Here is a 24821-nt window from a genome sequence, read left to right as displayed (position 1 = left end):
AAGGGGGTTCAAAACAATGTGGTAAGACAGTAGATAAGTTTGTAAAAAATGAACTCTTCAAGTTAAGAGTGGGAACGGGCACAACGCGACGCCTCAGCACCACCAGCGGGCAGCTGCAGCGGCCAAGCCCGCCCTCCAGGGGGCGCTGCCCCCGGTACGGTTCGGCACCCCCGTCACGTGACGCGCGTCCCGGTCTGGGATTGGCTGAGGCAGATCACGTGCGGCGGGACGCGGGGCGGCGTGCGGGACGAGAGCCGCGGTTGCTGTGGCGACAGGGCTGGTGCCGCGGGGCAGGTAGGCCGCGGCGCGGCGGTACCGCGGTGCTCGGGGTGCGCTCGCTGCCCACCGACCGGCTCTGGCGCTGGCGGGGCTGCTCCGTCGCGGCCCTAAGCGGGGCTGGCGGCAGCACCCCGATCCGGGCTGGGGGCGGTGTGCCGCCCCCGCGGGCTGCTGTGAGGACCCGGTGGGACCGCTCCGCGGCCTGGCGAGCGCAGCCGTGCGGGTCTGCAGGGACCGGCTCCGGGGCCTTTGGAGGTACCGCACGGGGGGTGGGGTGTGTGTGTGTGTGTGTGTGGCGTGTTTCTGGCTTCTGCGGCTTGTGTGGCGCTGGGGTGGCCGGTGGGCTGCTGTGGGGCTGCGCGAACCGCTGTGCTGCCTGCCGACACCCCCTGCGCCCACCCCCTGCCAACACCCCCTGCTTTACAACTTTCTAGGTTTGCCAGCGATCCGCCGCAGCGGTAGCGCAGGGCGATGGGTGACGTGCTGGCTTACGAAGCTGAGTTACTTGGACTAGTGAGAGAGGTTGGTTTTCTCCTTTTCCTTTTTTTGGTTGAAATGAGAAAGGCAAAATTTCATGCTTGTATTCAGAGCCGGGCGTTGTAACTGCGGTCTGAATTCTGGAGTTACTTACCTGGCCAAGTGTTAGCTGCTCCCCGAAATCGCACTGACTCCTGCCGTGTTGTCTCACAAGCAGAGTGCATCACCCCAGTGCACATCCCCGGTTTGCACACCAAGCCGACGTATTTGTTTATCACATGTCTGTGTAGAAGTGGGTGGTAGATGGCAAATCCACAATGCTAGCTGCATTTTTTAATGCAATGAAACACTTTATACACTTTGAACGATTGTTTACAATTACATTTAGTCACACTTCATTCTCATTGGTTCTTAGAATATTTTTTTTCACTGCACATGTTCTGTGGGGAGGGGACTTTCTTTTAGTATGGTAACCAAGGGTAGTTCACACATAGTTCAAGTAATTTTCTGTTTGGTCTTATTAACCACCTGGTTCTTTTGAGCTTATCTTGTTATGCCCCGACTTGACATTATTTATGGTGTCTATCCCTTCTCCCAGAGCCATGTTCTGCCAGCTGTGTGTAGCATCCCATTTTTCACTCTCTTCTGTTTGTCACTATAGGTATTCACATATTTTGTTTAAATTTCAAGTTAAATATTTGACTGGCCGCCTCTTAATTACGTATCTGCAAGCTGGTCAACTATAGTCATGCTCTGTAAATTCAAAGGGCTCAACGTTCATTAAATGCCGGCAAATGTCAAATCAGTCTAGAATTAACTATCGTTCATTGCAAATGAGGCTTTCATTAAGGGAACAGTTGGGTTGATTAAATCTGTAGACAGCTTTGGAGCTCAGGTCTAGTGTGTGATAATCGTGAGATCTTTAAAACACTGCTTAGCTGTCACCTCATTCCGTATGTGTATAAAATAAGAAACGTATAAAAACCCTAGAGCTGACAACGCCCAGGCTGAAGTCCTGAGGCTACTATCTCTCCATGGTTTAACACCTAAGCAGGATTTTCTAGGTAGGCCATTTACCCATATTGCCCATAAAAGGAAATCAGGTTATATTCTAAAGTGTGAAACGGTCCTGTGAAGAAGGCAGCAAGAGACAGACTTTCAAGGGCAGATGCCTCTATGGTAGTCTGCGCTGCAGCCTTCTGGATAAATTGGCTAAAATGGGATATTTATGATTTGGAACAAGAGCACAAACTGTGATCTCTGCTGCTTGTTAACTGCCTCATTCCTTTGATCATGACTGTGTTGGTAGCTTGGTTTAGGGCTCTAAGTGAACGCTGAACCAACAACTGAATCCCCCTGCCTTGTGTGCTTGTGTGACCCAACCTACTGCAGAGTTCCGCTGGTGCTGGTGCTGTGGAGGGGTGATCAGGAGCAGCAGTCACCTGTCACTATGCCCAGCTTTCACCAGGTGGGCTGTTGACAGTCTGTTACTGCTTGCCTAAAGAGTCTACCAAATGGCAAAATCATACACAACGTAAATCTTTTTGTGAATCTCAGAAGACAAATCTAAAAAGGTGTTTAAGTACTTAAGCATTGCTACACCACTGTTTATGTTAATAGTGAAGGAGCTAAGCAATTTTTGTTCTCTGTGGCAGTGTTGGGAATCTAGATCAAGTTTGCAAAATGAAATGTGATGTCTTGCCCCAGTAACCAATAACTAGGAGTCCTGACATGGGGAGAGGAGGGGAAAGTTGTGTGTAATATGCTGGCTGTACATTGTGGGATGAAGAGGCAGGGCTGTTTGTTTCTCTCAGAAGAACAGCGCTTGACTAGTTGGTCATTAATTTGGTTTGCACAGCTTCAGATGAGTGACCTGGCTTAGAATTCAAGCTGTCTGACTGCTGCTGCAGAGATGAGAATCACACTTAAGAATTCTGCCCTCTGAAAACATTATTTGCAAGGAAGTTTTTTACTTGTTTCTTTCAACGAAGGTATAGCATTAATGGATTTTAGTTCTTTTCCTTCTTTGGTTGAGTGAAGTTACTGACTAAATCAAGTGGCATCATTCTTTCAGAGCGGTCCAGGGAACTGGTTGAGTCACCATCCCTGGAAGCGTTCAAAAGATGGTGTGGATGTGGCATTGAGGGACATGGTTTAGTGGTGGACTTGGCAGTGCTAGGTTAACAATTGGACTCAATGATCTTAAAGGTCTTTTTCAACCTAAATGATGTTTTGATTCTATAATGTGCTCGGTTGTCAGTACTATTCTCTAGGATGCGGGGGGAAATTTATTTGAGAAACAGTATTTTCCTACCATGAGGTACCAGCTCTTGGTTTGTACTGTCTTTGGCATTTATGGACCTTGCAACAGGGGAAAGAATTTTGTCAATTCATGGGTCACACATTGAAGCATTAATAATAATAATAATAAAATATTGTTCTTATGCGCTTTTGTCTTGTAGTATTTGGATTTTGCTGAATTTGAAGAAACAGTGAAAGTATTTACAAAGGAATGTAAAATAAAAGGGAAGCCACTACCTAAACCAGGAAGTGTTTCCTCACGAGATTCAAATGCTTTGCCTGTTCAGGTAATGCATCATTTTTAGTCTTACTCGAAGTAAGTGTAAACAATTAAAGGCCACTAACCACAGTGTGAACTACTACAGCATTGTGATTATCTGAACTATCTGAACAGATTCTTGATTATTTGAAGAAGTCTGCTAGCAGTCTTCTTCCAGTCCAGGAACCTTCAAGTTTGGTCTTTTATTTTTCTCAGAACTCCAGTCCTTTTGAGCCTGAGACAGTAGTTTTGGTTCACGCTATTTTAGGTTCTGAGCTTGCCATGCTTTGGCAAGACTGATTTTCACACACTGTAGGCATTTATTTTTCCCTTATGGTAAAGGTGGGTCCACAGACTGACATGCTTGAGAATTTGGGCCTCACTTCTTTTATTGATGGTTGATTCAGGCTCTCAGAGATATTGGACAGGTGGAGAAGGAATATTTAGACGGTGAATGAATTATGAGAGATTTTAGATAAAACTTTGAATTCAAAGTGTTAAGATGACTCTTGAATTCTTCATTCGCTAACCTACTGTCGGAAAAAATGTAGCTCTTCTGTGTTTCGTTTTTCACTGAATGCTTTTCCCCTTTGCAGAAAGATCTGCTTACAGCATTTGAAAATGGTGAGCAGGAAGTTTTCTTCCAGCTCTGGGAGGACCATATTTCATCTTCAGTCCGAGACAATGAACCAGTTGCTCAGAAGCTGGAGTTCTATCTTCACGTATACTTTGCCGTCTATCTCTTCAAACACACTACGGGAAAACCTGTAAGTTTAATTCACAATTCACTCTTCAAATTATTTTTGTTTTACTTCATTTATTTTCTTTAATGTGGGTGAGAATGGGATATTTAGTAAGAAGAATTTGCAGAATGTGTATCCAGTTGTTGGGCCACAGTCTGCATTTTAGTTGAACCCAGACCCTTTGCATTGTGAAGAACAGAGATGGAAGTTGGTGTCCTTATCTTGGAGCTCCTGGGAAAATACCAGCATGCTGATACTTTGACACCTGTAATTGTAGTCCATAGGAGATTCTTAAAACACTTATTTTGCTTCCAGTTTGGACTCAAGCTGTGTGTTGAAATGCAAACGTTTCTGATAAAATGGGAAAACTGAATCTTTAATTATATTGAAAACTATAATTCCAAGCTGTCATAAAATAAAATCTCTGTTACATGGGACTCTTATGATGGAGAGACATTTAAGTAGCCTGGAGTCAGCCAGATCAGCCAGGGCTTACTAGCTCTTGCCTTACACTTGTCAGCTGCTACAGGAGTATTTGGAGTGTGTTTTTAAGCCCCTAAGGAGCTTTTGTTCTGTTATGTGTGCCAGCTCCCCTTCCTGGTGCTGTGTGAATGGATTTTATGGTTCTGCACTTAGCACTGAAATAAGGCATGTCTAAAGTAGGTGTTTTCTCTCTGGCCTGAGTGTGGAAATGGCACTTTGCTTTAGAAGTCCAGCCTGAAGTGCGCAGCAATAATTTACATTCAAAAAGTAATTGTTCCTCTCTTTGTTGGACCTGATGACAGAAACAACATTGGTTTAAATAATCTTTTTTTTTTGAGTGTTGAAAACAAGATATAATGCACTCTAGTTAAATAAATGTTGCTTGTTAAATAAAAAATATTCTGGGATTTAAAATTTTATATTGATGTATTTAGGTCTCTGCTTGTATTTGCCAGCTTTACAGTGCATTCAGAGTTTTCTAAATTAATACACGGCTTTATTTCCTAGAACAAAGCTGAACTTGAGGAAAGGTTTTCTCCTTTCAAGACTTACCTGGAAACAAAAGCAGCTGCACTGAGCCAGAACACAGAGTTTCTGCCCTTCTATGCTTTGCCTTTTGTTATGAACCCCATGGTACATCCTTCATTTAAAGAACTTTTCCAGGTAAGTATCTGTTTTGCAGAGATGGTATTTATGATGATTTTCTTCATGAGTAATAGATATTGAATGATGTTTAATTTGGTAATTGCTTTTATTGTTTTCTTTGAGACATTACTATCATAAAAGAACATATATTTGATGGAGGAACTGTTGTGAGAATGCTGTCAATAACAGAGTACCATCTTAAATATATGTTTTTTATTTGCTTGAGGCCTAAATGGTATGCCAGTTTTCTGTCCATAAATAAGAATTGCTGCCTGTCCTTCCTTTCCACACAGCCCTGCATGCTTCTGGGAATTGCTATAGAGTAGTTCAAGTCTTTCCCAACCTCTCTATCTGTGTATGTATAGTTGGATTTAAAACATGATAGCTAGGCATAAGGAGACTGAAGCAGTTTTGTTTAATGTGGAAAAGAGAAAGAGTTTATAAGTAATCCGTGTGTAACAGAAAATGACTCAAGGTTGTCTGTGTTCTGAGACTCTTCCCCTACACCACCCCACCACCCCCCCCCAAAAAAGTGGAAACAGCTGGTTGTGTGGTTGCACTTGAACTGGATCAAGCAACTCATCTGCTTTGTTTCCCATGAATGTGTGTGTACACACGTTCCCATGTACACACACACGTGTACACAATTGGTTTGTAAAACACGTATGATATTTTGCAGGGTTATATGCTTGAAGTGCTTCACCATCCTACCACAGGGACAGTTGTCCTGGCTTATCTAAGCAGCTACAGGCAGTTGTTGTAGTGGGAGGAGATATCTTCAGCCTGCGTTGCTGCCACACGCTTTTTGATATCAAACCAAAGCTTAAGTTATACTTGTCCTAGGGCTGACTTGAGATGTACCAGCTGATGAGGAGCTCCAGTTGAACACCAAAAAAAGGCATAAACTGCCATTTTCCTTTGGGACTAGCTATAAATAATGAGATGTACTGGTTGACCTCGGAGGTGGGTTATGACTGCTCTTTGAAAAGTATTCTTAGCAGCTTTTTTTTTTTTTTTTGCCTTATCTAAGACGAGATCTTTGAGTTTATTCATAGTAACTCAGTGTCCAAGCTCTTAGTCCACAGTCACTCATATTTTCTTGTGGGAATTGTACGGCTCATTCCATGTTAGTTTTGAAACACAGATTGTTTTACGTTTGAGAAAGAACAGCAGTGAGTCACTAGTCTACTAAGCAGTGTTCTTAAGGCATATATTTTTTTCCTCAGGCGTCTGGTGTTTTATATAGCTGGAGTTCCTGTCTGTTTGTGTAATACATCTTGAAAAATAATACACGCTCCTCTCTGTAGGAGACATGTTTCCTTTGGTAATCTACAGCATACTGTGGTGCAGCGCTGTCTGGGTACAGAATTGGTAAATGCAGCAAGTAAATTCTGCATGCTCTCCAGCATGGTAAAATAAGGGCAAATCCTGAGCTGTGAGAACGGGTTGCAGCATATACAGCAGTAAATTTAGGAAGCTCCTGCTACTTCTTGGAAGATTCTGCTTTTTAATTTGCTGGCTAGCTTTTTATCAAGCAGAAACTAGCTTAACTGAAGGTTTGAAAAAGAAGAAATAAGCATTCAGTGAATTTTTAGATAGAGTTTGGCTTTTTTCCTTGACTATTATTTTCTTGTGCTAATGAGACCTTATGTCAGGCAGAAGACAGCATTCCAGTTAGAGGCTGATACGTTTGTCTATTTTTTGTGTGCGAGTTGTTTTCCTCCAAATCCTTATTTTAGAAATTTAGTACCCTGATCGGTGATGTCATGTCATAGTTATTGACAAAATTTACAGTTCCCATATCTTGTTAGGAGTGAAAGATGACTACAGTGATTACTTTCTGAAAACCGAGCAATGGAAAATTACTTATTTTGTACTCTATTTAATAAATTTAAAATTAATATTAATATTTTTATCTTTTTCTCAAGTTGCTTATATATTAAAGGTACTTCTAAATTAAGAGGCAGTCGTTGCATGTGCGTACAAGGCACCAACACTGTATGATAGTTTTGTACTTGAAATAAAGCTACATTGTGTTTTTAGAACTCTTGTCTAGGAATAATGCTGAACTATTCTAGCTTCTGTACACTTTTATGGGTAGCTAGCAAACACATTCGCTTCAGTTAACAGTGAAGGGAAGATCTTTCAATACAGTGCTGGCTACCTTGTTTACTAGTGGCAGATTGCTGGGATCCGAACGGTACTTTCAGGACAGTGTACATATTTGGTGATCAACTGTCATAATTTGTTTTTCTTTTCGAGGATTCTTGGACATTGGATTTAAGGACAAGATTGGAAAAGTTCCTGTGTCTGACTCTCAAAGCCAGACAGACGCCTCGGCTTCTCACTCTATTTGTATCCTTTTGAGAAAACACTTTGAAGATGATTAGAAGTACTGTGAAGAGGCCGTATAATTTATTGGAAGAGCGCACTGCTAGGATTTATTGCAGAATTGCAGTAATATTGCCGTTAGTGTTTTTATGATAGGAAACACTGTTTATATTCCACATTCAAAAAAGCCTTTTAAAAAAGTTATGTAAAGACAATGTATAGATGTATATGAACCTGCATATTTATTATATGACCATTCTTAGCTTCCATGTATAAAGTACAGGATACCTGTTGGCACTGACCTGACCTGACTTCTTTCTTGGCTTTTGTAAAGCTGTTGGTCTTTTCAATTAGCCATTTCAAGGACTAGCTGAAAGTTTTCCAGGGCTTTTAAGGGTTCCAGAAATTATTCTTTTACTAAATGGCTTGTTTCAGACTGTTATTTTTTTTCTAATAATATTGTTTAAGCTATGTTGTCAGGCCTGATTTGCAAACTGTCTAGCTATATGACAAATTTTCTTCTCCATTTGTGGTTAGTACAGTTGAAGGCAAGGTAGAGAGCACTGAACTGGAGTCTTAGTTTCTGTCTTTTTTTTTTTTTTTTCCTTCTTTTTTTTTGTTTTTAAACAGAAATTGAAAGTCCTTTTCCTGCTGTATCTATCTCTTCTCTCTGCTTATTCCTCATTAGGGAGTAGTGGACTGGATCCTAACTGAGCCTTGAATATTTCTTAGGTATAAAGAAGTCACTTCAGGTATAAAGTGTGTCACTTGTCTTAAAATACTTGCATATTTGTATGTTGTTTCTATGTAAAATTAGCGGTTTGACTTCTGGAGTTAGTAACTCCACTCTAAACATATTGTATCTTACACTTCAGGGCTGGATCTAGTATTTTTAAAGGTTAGCAAAAAGTTTGATGTTTCCATGCAACATTGTACATGGTGCACTTAGGAAATTTTTATGTATTTTCTATTGATTAATTTATCCTTGCTCTCCTGTGAAGCATCAGGCATTGGCTGTTGCCTGGGACAGTAGGAATATTTGGCTTGGCTGGGTTTGTCAGTTGGTTGAATTTCTCATTCTGTGTCTCTGGAGCAAACACGTACTGAAAGGATGCACGTTTTTCCTAAACTACTGCTACTTTTACAACAACAGAAGGAGAATGGACAGTGCAACAAAGGTAAATGCTGAGATGTGGTAAGGATATTCCGTAAGCTTATACTGGGCTGTAATAGTAGTGGAAAGTTTGCCATGCATCACTAGTTTCCCCATCATTGCATGTGTAGTCCTTTGAAATCCAGACTCCTGTTTTAGTGATAGCTGTTGCTAGGCTGCTTGAGGTCAGTAGGGTTGAGCATAGGCATGTACTAGAAATGGGAGAGGGCCTAATAGTAGAATGTGTATTTCAGGACAGAATAGGCTTAAAATGTGGTGAAAACAAGTGGAGAACTCTGTACAAAGCGCATACCAGTTTTCCGTTTTTAGTTATGATGAAACTTGTTTCCTCAGATTCCTTTCCCATACCTGCTTCTGCCTATCTGCATCTTCCGGATTTGAAATCTCACTTAATTATTCTGATGACTGTTTGATGATCTTAGACAAAGTTGATTTTTGTTTCTATTCACTCATCCTGTTTAAAGTCCTAAAATATTACATATTGCTGTCTCCTGAATAAGAATGTTTTAAGCATGACTCTCTGAAGTGTTACATTTCTACGTAAGCTGTCCATACACACTTAAGTGTGCAAATTACTTGGGACTCTTCAAAAAAGTAATAATTTCAGCACTGAATACCATTAGATTTCAAGCGCTGATGGCACTTGAAATATGTTCCTTTTAAAAATCAGTTCGATAAATAGAACTTGGGTTCCCAGCTACCTTGCATTCATTTTTTTCACTTCACTTTGTGTTCACTTTATTGGTAGGGATTTTTATGAGCCCAGCTGGGTTCCTAAAATGACTTTTCATCTTGAATTACTTAAATCTGTAGTTCTACACTGAAGATTTTTTATTTGTAGATTAAATTAAGGAGAAAGTTAGGCTCATCTCCCGTTGTGAGTTCCAGGTATTTTCTTTGTTATTTTGTGCTTTATGTTGTGTTAGACTTTCACTGAATAATAGAAAGATTTTCCGGAAGTTAATCTCTTTTTTTTTTTTCTTTTTTTTCCATTTGGTAGACTTTCCTGAAGGCAATAATTCCATACTCTGAGGAAAAAGAAATAGTTACATGGTTGGTCCTAGGTTATTTTGGGCCTAATTATTTTTTATTTAGGTAGCTTCTGTGCTTTGCCCAAGTATGAGGACTGTCATGGTATTGAATCTTTGCAGGTCAGCCTTAATTTGTAGATCTGTTCTGTGCCTTGGAGGTTTGGATTTTTTATAAAGGTTACTTCAGGCCTGTTTTGTATGAAAGTTTTGGATCAGAGATGTTATTTTTGCAGCATGCTGCTCAGATCACATGGGATCCATGGTACATACTGCTGGAGAATGTTTACTTTATCAGTGAAGGAGAAACGCAAAGAGAATTAACAGGCAATGCATGAATGAAGAGCAGTATGGCAAAGGGTCCTGAAAACAGCCTTTTGTAAATAGTTGTCAGCCGTTAGTCTGACATACTGAAGCACTTCAGGTTTGGGTGGGGTGGTGTACATGCTCTTCAGGGTGTCCTGGAGAGTTTAGTGTGTTTACCTTACCTGTTACAGTCTGCCTTTTTACCCATTTGCCAAAAAACTTCAATACCTGTATGATTTTCAAAGCTGTCTGTGTGGCAGCTGAGCTTAATTTGCAACTCTCCCGTATGTTCTCAGTTTGGCTGGAAAGAGAATTGCAGAATGGTTGGCATCTTGCAGAGAGCTTCAGACCTTCTGTGTGTCCTCTGTGCTAACAGGAACAAAGGGAATTAAGTATTTAGAAGTGTGTTCAGCTACTGTCCCTTTCACTGCCTCATTACAAATCAGTGGATGAGTTCACAGCCACTCTTCCACTACTTTGGGGAAGGGGAGAGTGGGGGAAGTGTGTCACATTGCCACATGAGAAGGTGAAGTGTGACCTACCTGTCTGTCAAGATTTGCTGTGGTCTGAATGACTATTAATGTGGAAAGATGGCAGTTTAGAATATGGATAATAACTTTTATGGAAACAAGATAAGCAAGGAGACAAGGCAACTACTGCCTCTTCTAAGAGCAAGGTTTTAGTGCCTTCTAAGGAGCCCTGGTGTTTTGACAGCAGCTCTTGGGACTTGCAGGTCCTCTGCTGAGAGCTCTGGTACATTGTATGCAGGAACTCAGCCTGGCCAGAGTCAGTGCTTCTAGCCAACTGTGTGAGGGTGGGCTGAGATTAGGGAGACAGAGAAAGCAAGCACAAGGTCAGGAAGCACGTTTGAGGTAAGTTGTTGTAAAGGATTAACAACCAATCTCTCACTTAGAGAGAAAAGCTTATTGTGGAATTACCTCTGTGTGTGTGTAACTCCTTGGATGCTTATAGGAACTGAAGTCAACACACTAAAAAAGCTTGACAGTTACATACACAAGAGAGCAGGCATGAAGACTGGTAGAAACATGCAGTAGTTCAGATGATGCCTAATGCCAGTGTCTTCAGTTGGCAGAGTCACAAGCTTTACTGTATGCTGTATCTTCCTAAACCAGGAGGTTAGTCTTCTGTCCTTTATTTTCTCCTCTTTTCCTCTATGTATGAATAATGATTCTGGTAGGTATTAGGTCCAGAGCTCTCCCCCCACACCCTGTATAAGCTTATCATATGTAGAAAGCATAGATCCGTGTTGGAGGTTGTGTCTGGGAGAGGGAAAGGGAGAAGCTAAGTGTTTTGTGTCACACTGATTCCTGTTATGGGTGCAGTTTGATCCCTGCTGCAAGGTGACATAAATGTGAACTGCCTCTGAAAGGCACTCTTTCTTTTTGCCCAATCCTGACTGAAACGGCAATGATTTAACATGTTAAGCAACAAAATATTAATTTTTATGTGGAGTGGTAGCTCCCTGGTCTGTCGGCGTGAATGTTGTTATTGGTTATGGGGATGTGGCAGGAATGCAAGGGGGTAATGGGGCAGCACAGGACCAGCTCTTCCAACAGCCGTCTGTACTTGGGTCAGCCACACGTCAGTGATGAAAGCTTCCTGCTGCTCTTTCAGTAAGAGAATTTTTCATGAAATACTTTTACTTTTTTAATAAAATTACTTATGTGTGAGAAGATAGTGATATAAAAAATGCATGATATGACAAGACTTTGAGGTTCCCCTCTTTGACTCCCTCTTCTTGGTAAAGACCAGTGTTTATAATCCCTGAATGTAACAGGCAAGGGGTAAATTCGACCCTGTTTCTTAATTGCCAATACTAGCATTCATCAGCTGCATTGAGTTTTGGTTATGTAGTTTTTCCTGCTGACTGTAGCTGGAAGATGGATTTTCATCACTGGGAATTTTCCTCCCTGAGCTATGAAAAGCAAAGCAAATTGAATGCTTCTTGACTCGGTGCTTCCAACTTTCCTCTGAGTGAAAGTCGTGCTCTAAATACGTCCACTGGAAATTTCTGAATCCAATGTGTTGTCACAGTTAAATAGAAATGTATTCCAATTTGTTCATCTAGGCAAAGAAATAAAGTGCTGAAGAGTGGCTAGTTTTGTGCAATGGTTGCTCTCAGAATCTTTATTGGTTTAGAAAAATAATCTTGTTTTGGAGATGTATCATATTAAAGCTATGGTAGCAGTTTAGCAGTGATGGCCGTGGAAAAAAAATAAAATAAAAAATGAATTATTATTATTAAAGAAGAATAATTTGTGATGTCTTTGGAAGATATCTTAACTCTTCTGATTTTTAAGTCGATGAATATTGATTGCAGTTGAGATGGTTTTAACAGCTTAAAGAATTGTAAAAAAGTTTGACACTCAGCAAGATTAATGTTACTGGGAGCTCTTCTAATCTTTTGGGTTTTAAGTGCATTTTGCTGGATTTGAACAGGATTTGTGGCTTGTCACAGCTTCTATTGTTACTTCACACCGTCTTTGGCTCCCTCCTTAGAAACTAAGAAAAATATCATTAGGTTAGCTTGATTTCAGTTTGATACCAGGTATCAGTCACAAATCCTGCAGGTGCAGAATGTTGCCGTTCATTAATGGCTCTCAGAAAGCAGCCATTCTTAGAGGGGAGGAGGCTGTAAGAGTAAAATAACTTCTTTATTTTTTTAAACTATTATTATTATCAACACGTAGATTTTGAGAAAATACAGATTAGAAGAAAAGGTACCTTCTTTGTATTCCATGCTTGCTTTTAGGATTGTCAATTATTTATAGCTAAAGTCTATTAATGCACATTTTCTCTAAAAGATCCCATTAAAAAGATAATTTTGCTAAATCTTCTGAAAGTAAAAATAAACTTCTGTCATCTACTGCTCTTAATATAAACGGGATAAAAGCAGCCTGTTTCAGAAACCCTGAAATCCATAAGATGTGACAAGTTTTAAAAGCGATTTCCAACTTCTGAATTCATAGAACTAACGACTTTGATAATTTGTAATGAAAGATTTACAAACAGTTTTATTTGAATAGTATTTTTTCTGGCAGTTTTGCGTCTCATGTCCATATGTTTATAGCTTTTTGAAGCTGTTTGTTGGATACTTGTGCATGATTAGTACATCTCTACCTGCAATATAACTAGATTGCCATTGTAGAAGATGATTTGTGAAGGCTCTACCAGGTAAGCCGTAGTGCTAACGCAGGACTTCCACTCCATATTTTTCCCTGTCCTGAAGATTACTCCACTATGCCAACTTCCATGGGTCAGCAGACGTTTGTGCCTGAGTTCAGAGAGCAAATGGCAAGGGACAGTGTTTGTATAACTACACCTAAATTCTCCAGAGCTTGCTTATCATAGCTGCAAGGTATTATATGCTGAGGATTTTTTTTAAACAGAGCATAACTGTGTGGTGAAACTTTGTACTGCTTAAGATTCTCCAAATTAAGATCCCGAAGATATCTTATATCCGTGATGTTTCCCAGTGCTTCTATGTTACAGGAACATATGATCTACATCTTCATGAAAAGACGTAATGAATCATGAAAAAAGATAATAGTTTCCTCAGAGATCATGGGCAAAGTCTGTTCAAAGGCAGGAATAGGAACTAGTTTTTCTAGTTTCCAATTTTGCATCTTAGGTACTTTCTTTGTTTTTCTTCCCTTTGGGTCTCAGCTGAGTCATATTGGGCTCTTTGGAATGCTCTACTCTAACCCCAGAAAATTTTGAATCTCTGAAAATGAGTCCTGCTTCTGCCTGAAACTCTGCAGTCAGGCTGATTCCTGCCCATTTAACAGAAAGTCTTATGGTAAATACCCAGTCTCTGCAGATGGCGTGATGCCATTTTCACAACACTAGAGCAATACTAGCTTCCCAGCAAACTAATTCAAAACATAATGTTCTAGCAAATTACGTAAACATCAGCAGTAACAATAGGATTATTGTACCTCCCCTTCACAGTTTTTTCTAGTCATGAAGATGTGCGCTGCAGTACACAGCCTCAGATTCCATGTAGAACACTAATTTGGCTTGGTCTGGGACTGGAGTGGAGGATGCAGATTGGTGCTTAGTTTGCTGCTTTTGTCTCTTAAAGTAATTGAACCTGAAGGAAAAAAAAATGGATCAGGAATGTAACTCTTTTAAAATTCAGACAGAAATAAAAGAAAAATTTGAGTTATTTTCAGAAACTGAAAGTACTAAAAGTAACTAATACAGCTTGCTATCAAGCAGTAAACAATAGAAACACCTGGAAATTTTTGTGTGGAAGTAGAGAATGAAGTAGAGAATTCCCAGTAACTTCAAAGAATCCAGTAAGTGTTTCAATAGCAGATGAAGAACTGGATAACTTGAATGTTGTTTGGTTGTGGGTTTTTTGAGAGTTCTACCATTTCCCTTAAAAGACAGAAGACTTTGTATTTACTTTAAAATAAGCAAAGCACTACATAAGCTAAATATCAGTGGTCTATCTCTGTAAATTAACTGGAGAAAACACCCAGCCTTGCAGTGTAATCTAACAAACACTGGCATGAATCCCTGGGTGCTGTCATTCTCCCCTTTTTGTTATCTTTGAAGTGGCTGCTTGACCTTCCCAGTTGCTCCATGTGATGTTTTTTGCCTACTTTGGTGAACGTAGAAGATACTGTGTCAATCTCATCTGCAGATAGCAAGTTCCATTAACCAAGTCTCAGCTGCATTTTGTCATATATTCTTCTGATTTGATGCCCACAGTCTCATTTTGTCTCTAACATGGAACATCTTGTATCAACAGATCTTTAAAACAGTATCTTCTTCACAAATATAGTCAGTGATGTTTATTGTTGTTGTATTGCTGCTGTAACTGTGAAACAATTGTTTCTTTGGGCAATTAAGGCAAAACAAATACTTGTAGCTGTTGTGATGAAATGAAATCATATTAGTAGTGTGGAATTAACTCTTGCAGTGAAATTCTACCTCTTAGATAAAAGTAATTCCACAACAGCAGTTGAAGCTGTCCCTTCAGAGCAGTAAAAATACTTGTGGATTTTTTTGTGATTTAGGTTGAAAAGGTGATGTTACTTCTTTTTCATTATTCTCACGACAGAAATGTTGCAACATCTTCATCAACAGTTAGTGGAATCTGAGCACAGGACCATGACCTACCTGAAACGATTTAACAAAATGCAGGCGGACTACCGTAATCTCATTGGAGTCACTGCAGAGCTGGTGGATTCCTTGGAGGCCACAGTCAATGGCAAGATGGTAAGAGATGACTCAGATGTGTACTTGCTTCTCCCCCACAAGAAAATATATAGAGAGAGTGGATGCTAGAATGTGAATTAAGCTTTGTAGTTATGATCATTTCTGTAAGTACCATCTCTACTAATGAAACACAGCACTTTGAAAGAGGTGAGGGATTGTTCCATTGTCCCTGAGTACTAGCATAAAGGTAGTGCAGAAGATGGGTTGAATTGTGCTGGCTCAAATCTTGAAGAAACTATCACCATCTCACAAGACATCTTGGATCTCTTGTGAGAGCTCCCTTTTGAGCTTTGGCATCAGCAGTGATTAGCGGGCATTTCTGAGATTACTGACTGCAATCAAGCCTATCACAGGTGGTTGTATATTTAAAACTGCTGCCAGGTCTGGTTTAAGTTACACTGTGGTGGAAGCAATCTCTTCATCCAAAATTTTGGTGAGGGAAAAGCTTTACTCCCTGTTCTGGTAAGCTGAATTTACTGATTTAATTAGTAAAGGAAACTGGGGTAGGACTGCATGAATTGTTCGCTGTGAGAAACGGGCTACACGTATGTGACCGAAGAAGGTACAATGTTCTTAGGGATATTTTTTATACAAAGATGATGTAATGTTTCGTCTTTTGTGCCGTCTTCTCTGGAAGCATGCCTCTGTACTATAACTTCTGTATAACCAGAAAATTATTCTTATGGCAGATGTTAGTGGCCTCTAGATGCTTTTAAAGGAGCTGTGAATTGTTCTCAGGGAGAATGACCTAGGAGTTCCTGTGCTGCCTGCTGAAAAGTCAGCATGTACCTTCCTGCCGTCATCAGCGTGAACATCTTGTAGTTTGTTACTCTGCACCTGGGATCACTGTCTGCTCACATCATTACTGCAGGGGAAAGTTTGCCTGTGGGTGTGTGTTTTGCTTTACAGAAGATTAGGAAAGGTACCTGCTCACATGAGCTTCGGTAACAACAAGAAGCACATAGTAATTCATTTGCTGCCTCTCATTTCACACTTCGGTGCTCTCCAAGGTGATATCCTCTTACCTGCTGAGGTGGAGGAACCAGGCACTGGTTATCTTTTGTTGCGGATGCTTGTTTAATTTCCTTTGTAAGCCTTGTGCTGAGCAGTCTTGTGATCCTTCCCAAGCGTGTCCAGTTGAGGGTGCTCTTTCGTTATGAATCTTGTTTGTGTCGTTTCTGAATCCAAAGTGGAGTTGGGTATTGAGTGCAATCATGTTGAAGTTAACAACGTTCTGAATTTGAAGGGGTTTGTTGTATTGCTATAGGTCAGAATATCAGAAGTGTCCCTGTTTGTGTTTCTGTAACCTCGGTTCTCTCACGTCTGTTCTGGGGAAGCTGAGAATTGTTTTGAAATTAAGCAGTTTTATTGTGGTGTAGATTTCCTCAAATAGAAAAAACTAAACCTGCTGAGATATTTTGCATTGAAACACAAAATGCTGTACTGTGTAATTCATATTTGTTCTCTCTGCTTTACAAGACAGTTGCATAAGTTCTGCCCTTTAGCTAGACAGCACATCATCGTATCATTGTCTTAAGTCTAAAGCACAAAACTGTTTCATACTTACTATTGGACAAGTTACCTCTTGATTGAGGAAAATCCGTTTGCAAACGTAGGTGGGACAAACTCTCGTTTTCTTCTAGACTCCCTGAAAGTGTTTAGCGTTAGTCTTGTGAATAGTGTAACTATTCCCAGATGAAGAGAGTCTACAGTTTTCTTAATTTCTGAACAGAACTGTAGCTGCAATATATACCTTGTTCTTGCATCTATGAGTGTCAGGTGTGTGATTTCTTGCCCTTTTAAAAAAAGAAAAAAACCCACCAACAACAAAAAACCAAACCCAAACAAAACAAAAAAAACCAAACCAACCTTTAGTATAGAAACATATGTCTGGCAGAAAGTGTAAGTTTTATATAATCTTGTTGTCTATTTATGTTTCTTAATTTTTAGATCACACCAGAGTACCTTCAAAGTGTTTGTGTTCGCTTGTTTAGCAATCAGATGAGGCAAAGTGTAGCACATAGTATTGACTTCACAAGGCCCGGAACTGTAAGTATTAACGTTTGGGATTTTTACAGTAAATGTCTCAGAAGACAGTACCATTTAAGCTGTATATTGAACAATGAATGTGAAATAGTAAAGCAAAAACATTGTGTCTAAGCTTATGTCTAAGAAAATATGGCAATGCATAAGGTTCTATTGATCTCAAGTGCTGGTGAATGATACAGTTACACAGTCATAGCTACATAAGTATGATTAATTCTGTGTTATGGTAACACGCAGCTGTGTACCTGTAAAATGCTAACTGAATGTTTAAAAAACCAAAAAACAACCCCAAACCCCCTAAAACTAATGTGCTGAGTACAGTTTGGTGGCACATCTTGGCCAATTTAATTTAGCTTAAAAAAAAAAGGGGGTGGGAGGGGTGTTGCTCAGCTCTGGGTACATGCTCTGTTGCATTTCTGCTGTCAATGATGCTCCTATAACCCTGGAGTGAATTGGCTTAGCCAGCTAAAGCAGAAGCATCAGTCAGGATCATGAGAATAAATGGGGGGAAAAGAGGAGGAAGAGAGGACCTCCCTTTTTTTGTAAGAGCTAGTTGTTAGATGGGCGGTTAGATGATACACCTAAACCACCTTGTTAATATATATGATGGGCTTTCACCCCCTATCTAAGGGTTTTTGATCTTATTGATAAGCAGCTCAGGATCCCTAGGGTTATTTTCTTCCCTCTTCACCAGTTGCTTTTTCCTCTTCAGATGGCTGCAGTGTACTGAGCTGCTTGTGCCCATTAATGTTCTGCTCAGTCTGCTCTGCCTAAATGGAGAGGGAGGTGTTTTTCCAGCAGCAGAACCAGCTTAGGATAGTTTCTAGTGTCTGTGAAACTGTGCCCCTGGGGGTGTGAAATTTAAATGATAGTGTAAGAGCTGTTCAGTGGTACAACCTTTTTAATACCTATCTTGTTCAAGATTTTCAAATAAACATTGACATTAAAACTGCTTTAAAACATTTTAGTACAAAATGTTGTGTGCTGCTGCTTTACAAAGACAAGCCAAAGTCACAAACTGTGCTTATTGTTTTTGCCATGCCAGACATTCGTGTATACTTAACTTTTTAGTAGGAGAGCTTTGTAAAGTGTCAAAGGAAAAGCAGAAGAAAGTAAGATTCTTGCTCCTTATTTTAGCCAAGGTTTGTAATAACAATGACGCTATGAGGAACGTTTTGTTCCTCTTGAAAATATGTTACAGAAAGATGAGAAGATAATAAAAATGTTCCCTTTTCTATGTGCTAATATTTTCAGAGATAAATATTATTCGTCATTGCTCTTCAAGCCAGTTTAAATGCCCTCGCTTCCATGTTAATGGTCAGAACTCCGTTCTCTGACTTGCATGTCATGGCTGCCATGCAGCTTTTGCAGGCTGCGTATCCCAGGGTTTCAGGAAGGAACCAGGATCTCTGTTTGTCAGCTACTTCAGCATTAGGGGCTGTCTGTCACTTCTTTCTCCTCCGGTTTACACCATGTCCGTGGTGCATGGTTATGTCATCTCCCACCCCATAATGTGCACCCCCCTCATCTTTCTTCTAACCAGCAATTTTCAGGGGTCTTCCCTCTTTCCCTGCTGATGGCTTTCCAAGATAATCCTTTATGTATCCCAGTAGTCTTCGGCATTTTTGCCTTCTGATGTTGGGGTTGTATGTATCTCCCAGCTCCCCTTCCATGTACTGAAATTATCCATTCTGTACAGCCGTGTACCATTTTCTGTCTGTTCCTGCTGTCTGCTTGCATCAAGGCTTCTCTTTTTCTGCTCTTCTTTCAAGGTGCTCCATTTGTCCGGGGTTTCACTCTTATTATTTCTTTTCTTTCTGTCATAAGTTGATCCTCTGATCTCTTGAACTCTTTTGGGAAGTCGGTAGAGAGAAGAGTGTCATCTTTACGCAAGGTGCTGATTTGTTTCTTTGTCTACTCTGCAGAGAGTGCAGAAGTGGCTGAAGCTGTGTCTTCACTGATAAAAGCTGGGTGGATTACTGCTAGACTGCATAGGTCTTTCCGTACCCCATCACATGCTGTGTTAGCATAAACATCTGTCCTCGTACAGTTTAGCCTGTAGGTATAGGCATCTGTTTCCTTCTCTGTGGAGAAAAAAGACTTCTAAAATTTTTAAGAACAATAACTGGTCATTGAAGAAGTGGGTAAGCAGCAGTGCATAAGCACAGTATTTCAGCCAGAATGTCTGTCACTGGAGGTTTTTGAGATCAAGGTAGACAAACAGTTACCATTTACAAGGAATGGTTGATGCTTGGCTGATCCTTCAGGACAGATTAGGTGATCATTCAAAATCTTTTGCAACTGTATTTCCTCTGTTTCCTACTAAAAGATGTTCAACTGTGAAATGACTCTTTATCTTATGCATCATATTTATTTATTCCTGCTTCTCTAAATGTGTCTCCAAAAGCATTTCTGCTCCAGAAGCACCTTTGCCACTATACTTAACCCACTGTGGCCCCTTCAGCACAGTCCCCAGCTATGCAGATAGGTCAGAGAAAGAGGATTTGGTGGTGGTGGATTTTTTTCCTTCCTGGAAGTAAATTTTTGCCTCCCTTCTGTCCCAAATTAGGCAGGTTAAGTTGAGTAAAGCTGTGTTCTTCTGGCACGGTTTATCTATTTTTATACTAGGCTTTACTAGTGTAACTATTTCTGTGTGACTTCATGGCTTCTTTACCCACACTATTTGAGGTAGTTGCTGTGCCAGCAAAGTCTCTAGTGAAGGACCAGGACAGCTATAGCACTGAGACTGTTTAAATTAAGGGTTTCTCGACTGGTTTAGGTCACTCCTTGACAATGAGGTTGTAGTAGCTACTGTGGTTGAAATCTAATGTTTCTATAAAGAGACCCACACACTCAGGCTGTCTGAGGCATTAGCCAAGTTTTGGAGGGCTAATCACAGTCTTTGCTTGTAGACCTTAACTGCATAATAACCAGGTTTCCTCATCATATCCTCTTGTCCACACTTGATAGATCATATTTTCTTGTTTATTTCCAATGTGGAGTTCTGGTTTTATATATGAATAGCAAACATGCAGAAACATAAATAAGTGTAAGAAGAAAAAATAAATATAGCCCATCTTCTGAGATGAAAAATGAGACTTCTTCCTCATCATCCTAAAATACTTCTAACCACTCCCTGACTCTGTGGATCCAGGAAGCCAGATGAGATGGACTAAAAACCAAGTTCTGACTGTTTGCCACTAGGCCACTATAGCATCCCGTTACTTTTTCTTCAAGGATTCCAAATACCTCATTGTTATACACTTAAATGTTATTTAAAAGTTCTATCCTTAAGTGGTTTCAGGTTTTTGTGTAAGTTTTGGAATAAAGCTGGAGGCATTGTGACCTAGGCTAAGCAGTAGCATGAGTTTGCAGCATCTGTGCTGGATTTGTGTTGGAAAGTCCCTTCCCTTTTTGCTCGTGGCTAGTCAGAGACACTAGAGTGTGGTCTTTCCAGCTACTCCATTTCACAAAACTCCTGCTCTAAGGGGCAGTCACCTGTATAATTGCAGATGGAAGAGACTAGCAGAAGGGCAGCTCCTTTGCTCATCCATACCATTTAGGTGACTGTGTAGGCAAGATAAGTGAGAGGTTTTAAAAAAAGAGAGATGTCAGTGTCTAAAGAGTTTTGGCAGGCATTAAATATGGTGGTTTGGGTGGGTTTTTCCCATTTTGCCTTGAGTATTCAGGGTTTGTCCCTATCTCACTGACATCACTGATATTGGGACCAAACCCTGAAATAAATTGGTTTTGGCAGTTAATTATCTCTAAACAGGGGAGCAGAAAAGAAAATCATTAGCAAGGAAATTACTTTTTTGTTGTACTACTGCATGCTTAAATTTCTACCACTTTTACTTATGGGATGAGTGGATATGCATCCCATAGTTTGGAAAAAGGAAGTACTTGGTTTCAGTCAAGATATACTGGTGCAACTCAGGGGACAATTCAGGTTTGGGAGCAGGTTCTGAGAGCAGAAAATGCTAAAGCTGCATCATTCTCTGAGATGTGTACTTGAGCTGTACAGTATATTCTGTTACATCAGCTGCAGTACACTGGTAGTTTTAAGTTATACTGGGAAGGAAGATCGTACCACTGCTGTAAGCAAAATGAGGTATTGCCCAAGGAAATTAAAGAGTATACCTTGGATTACATCCTTGGTAGCATTACTTGTATGCAAACTTGATTTTGTTCCCAGTGCTTTGTATGCTGTGTTCAATTTTTAACATCAGGAAAGTAGTGTTGTATAATATAGAGCCCTGAGCTCTCAGGCTTTGAAATTATAATAAAGGTAGCGTGTATCACTTGGTAATGTGTGCTGTTATTGTGCAAACATCAGCTTCCTGGTTTGGCCCCCCTCCCCACCATGGCTGAAGGCCTGTCCTTTCATACTGGAAGAAACATTTATCGGGAAGACAAATCCCAGAACAAGTCTTTCTCACCAAACTGGCTTTAAGACCTGAGGCAATGACATCTCTTAATGAAAAGACTTTCCCAGTGTAATCGTACCCACAAAATCTTATTTAGCAAGAGCTTCTGGTGTTGACTGTTGCTTTGTGCTCTCTGGTAAACTGGCTTGGATGTCATTCTTTCGCAGAGCAACTTCATGCCTCTTGCCAGCTCTGTGACCTCCTGGGTCAGCTGTGAGCCTGCTCTACAATCCATTAACAGGATGCATCTGCTGCAGGTAGTGAGAGAGAGGCCACACTACTGTATTACAGTCAGGAGATGTTTCCAAGGCTTCTCTAAAGCCCTGTTTTGCCATAAGGCTTTTTTCCTACCTGCTGTTGAATGTTATTCTCATCTTCCGTCATGTCATTTGACATGTGTGGTCCTGTATTGGAAGATAAGAAACCTGGGAGAACTGTCAGAGCAAAAGGTCTGGCTCTAAGAATAGGAGGTCAGAGTACCAGGTCTGACAAGCTGAGGAAACATTCATTTGAATATTTAATCAGATTCCTGACATTCTAATATCTGTTTGGATAGAGAACTGATGTGGGTAATGGTAAATTTGAAAATAATAGTTTTAAATACAGTGATGTATCATAGTCCCTTATATCTTTAATACTCCTGAGATAAGTTTTACTTTTTTACTTTTTTTTTTCTTTCTAACAATAATTTGCCTGATGAGGAAGAAGCATGGGTTGTAGTTTTCTGATACCTACAATTTTCTATTTAATACACATCATGAAGCCAAGAGGCATCTGGCTTTTTCTCACTGAAGCACCATACATTGGTTCCCCATCAAAACTAGGATAGGTTCAGTCTTAACCCACAAGCAGTTTTTCTGATTCAAGTAGCATGTATGTGTTCCTGGAATTTCTTGGGTTAGAGATAATGGAATAAGATTCTCTAAACTTCAGATTAAAGGGAAAACAGGAACTGCTGCTTCAGATGTGCAGTTTCTGTCAGTAGTCAAAATGTGAGTTAATTGCTGGAGCATTTTTCTGTGACTAGAAAGCTGTATAGTTGTTTGCATATATTGCTTCTGTGTCGTGGAATAGAATGAATGCCCATTACGTTTTTACTGCTATTAATTCTAAGTATATTTACCTATCCCTACAATTAGGTGAATGAAATAATGTCCCTTGAAAGTTTTAGGTCTCTTTTGGCACAACTCTTAAAGCTGTGGAAAACTTTTTATTTTATTTTTTTAATAGGTTTTTAGAGAAAAGCACTAGCTCTTCTGTAAAGTTAAGGTGTCATTTACAGACTGTAATCAAGGAGGAATTTTTTAAATTTTCTGGAGTAGCTGTAAAAGCTGGCATGGGCTCCTTTTTTTCCTGTGCTCTGTGCTGGTTTTTTCCTCAATACTTTTTACTGCAAATGTGAACATGCCATCAAGCTGTAATCGTTGGTGGCAGGTATTCTGTTTCTTAATTGTGAAAGAATTTTCTTCACCAGCAGACCACATGAAACCTAGGAGACAGGGTAACAGAAGTTCGGGGGTTTTTTTTATTACTCTGAACCATTTAGAGTGGATTCACCAAGCACCATGTGGATGTAAGCTCTTTCATTTAAAAATAACGCGCACACTACAGCAAACAGCATCTACCTTAAGCAAGCTTTTCTTAGGGTGAAATATACCAGCCTTCTCCATGCCTCTCCATGGTCTGATTCTTATATGTTACTCTTATATACGGTAAAGAAGAAACAAACGTACCTCTTTATGTAAGCAAAGAGAAGGTCCTGTTTTCTGCTGATAGAGTATATGATGCCTTTTTCACAACTTGCTGCAGGTGATACAACTACCTGTAGCAACCTGGGCAGGTTTTTTTGTTTGCATAAACTCCTAATCACTAAAGGTAAGGTGTTACCATCAGTAAGGGTTTCCATAAACTTTTCCTGTTGTTGTCCTCAAATCACGGAATAGCCCAGGTTGGAAAGGACCTTGAAAAGTCATCTGATCCAACCTTTTGTGGTTTCCTTTAATGTTGAAACTTTCCTTTAATGTCATCTTTGTCTTGATGCCTACGTACATTTTCACTGGCTGAGGTCATGCGTGTGTTGAAATGTCCTCTCATCATGACATACGTTATTTTCTGGTTTCTTTTTCCTGCATATTAGTCTCTATTGTTGTCCTTTGTCTTAAATTTAATTTTTAATTTCTTCACTCAGAACTGTCTGTATGTGTGTGTAACACCATAAAAGTTAAAATACTCATTCACATCAGGGAATTCTGAGTGTGATGGTAATACGAAGAATAATGTCAGATTTTAAAAATCAGTTAAAGAATAGAAGGAACTTTATTTTCTGCTCACAGTGAAGAGTGGCAAGCTTCTTATACTGTCTGTGTAAGGCTGTATATGTCTGTTAAAGAGGAACCTGCTAATAAATACAGTGTTGATGTGCTTATTTATCTGCACAAATATATCCTCTAAAGTAAATATTGGCCAGTTCATACAGGACTAGAAGCAGAATGCTTAATGTTGGTCTTATTTCATTGTGTTGAACTGTGTACTTTTGTTTTGAATTAAGACTGTTATTTTGAGATATAAAACTGTTCTAAGTTAAATATTTTAGTCTAATTAAAGAGGGAATGGCATATTTTGTGCTAAACTACTGAAACCATGAATTATCACCACTTTTATTTTAGTAACTAAATCTTAGGTTTCCTTCCAGAGACTTTTTCTTAATTTATCCTTGGAGCCTTTTGGGTTGAGGAATTAATTGATAATGCTGCTGAAACCTTAAATTGTGTCTCTCGGCTTTCATTATGTGCTGCTTAGAAACTCTAGTCAAAGCAAGTATGGAGAATACCTGCTGCTGCTTTCTCAGAAGCTGAGGTCTTCTGATTGACGTCATGTTCGTTGGTATCTCTCTCCTAGTTGCTTCAGTGTAGTGAACAACAGAAGTCGTATGTTCACATAGATGTGTCAGTGCTTGCTATGTAGTTATTCTAACTGACAGTTATAATGGAATATTGTGCAGACAGGAATATGCTTGCCAGGTGTTGAAAGGAGAACTTGTAAATACATCACAAGAGAGACACACTAATACAG

At 39.9% G+C, this 24821-nt stretch overlaps 1 protein-coding gene across 8 annotated transcripts in view; it reads left to right on the top strand.

Moving 5' to 3' along the window:
• Positions 1 to 209: 209 nt before the first annotated feature.
• Positions 210 to 24821, top strand: part of ARMC9 (armadillo repeat containing 9) — a 67586-nt gene continuing 42974 nt past the window's right edge. For 4 of the 8 annotated variants that reach the window (XM_056358706.1, XM_056358707.1, XM_056358705.1 and 1 more), the window contains exons 1-9: positions 210 to 294; positions 714 to 801; positions 3219 to 3344; positions 3913 to 4083; positions 5050 to 5205; positions 7450 to 7542; positions 8672 to 8696; positions 15119 to 15276; positions 17227 to 17325. In XM_056358706.1, coding sequence (XP_056214681.1) covers positions 751 to 801; positions 3219 to 3344; positions 3913 to 4083; positions 5050 to 5205; positions 7450 to 7542; positions 8672 to 8696; positions 15119 to 15276; positions 17227 to 17325 — 879 coding nt within the window. In that variant the 5' untranslated portion in view covers positions 210 to 294; positions 714 to 750. The other 4 variants (XM_056358710.1, XM_056358704.1, XM_056358708.1 and 1 more) reach the window with 4 other exon arrangements.

Source organism: Falco biarmicus, chromosome 13, assembly GCF_023638135.1.
Source record: "Falco biarmicus isolate bFalBia1 chromosome 13, bFalBia1.pri, whole genome shotgun sequence".
In the NCBI taxonomy this organism is placed as follows: Eukaryota; Metazoa; Chordata; class Aves; order Falconiformes; family Falconidae; genus Falco; species Falco biarmicus.
This window is presented reverse-complemented; position numbering and strand designations above follow the sequence as displayed.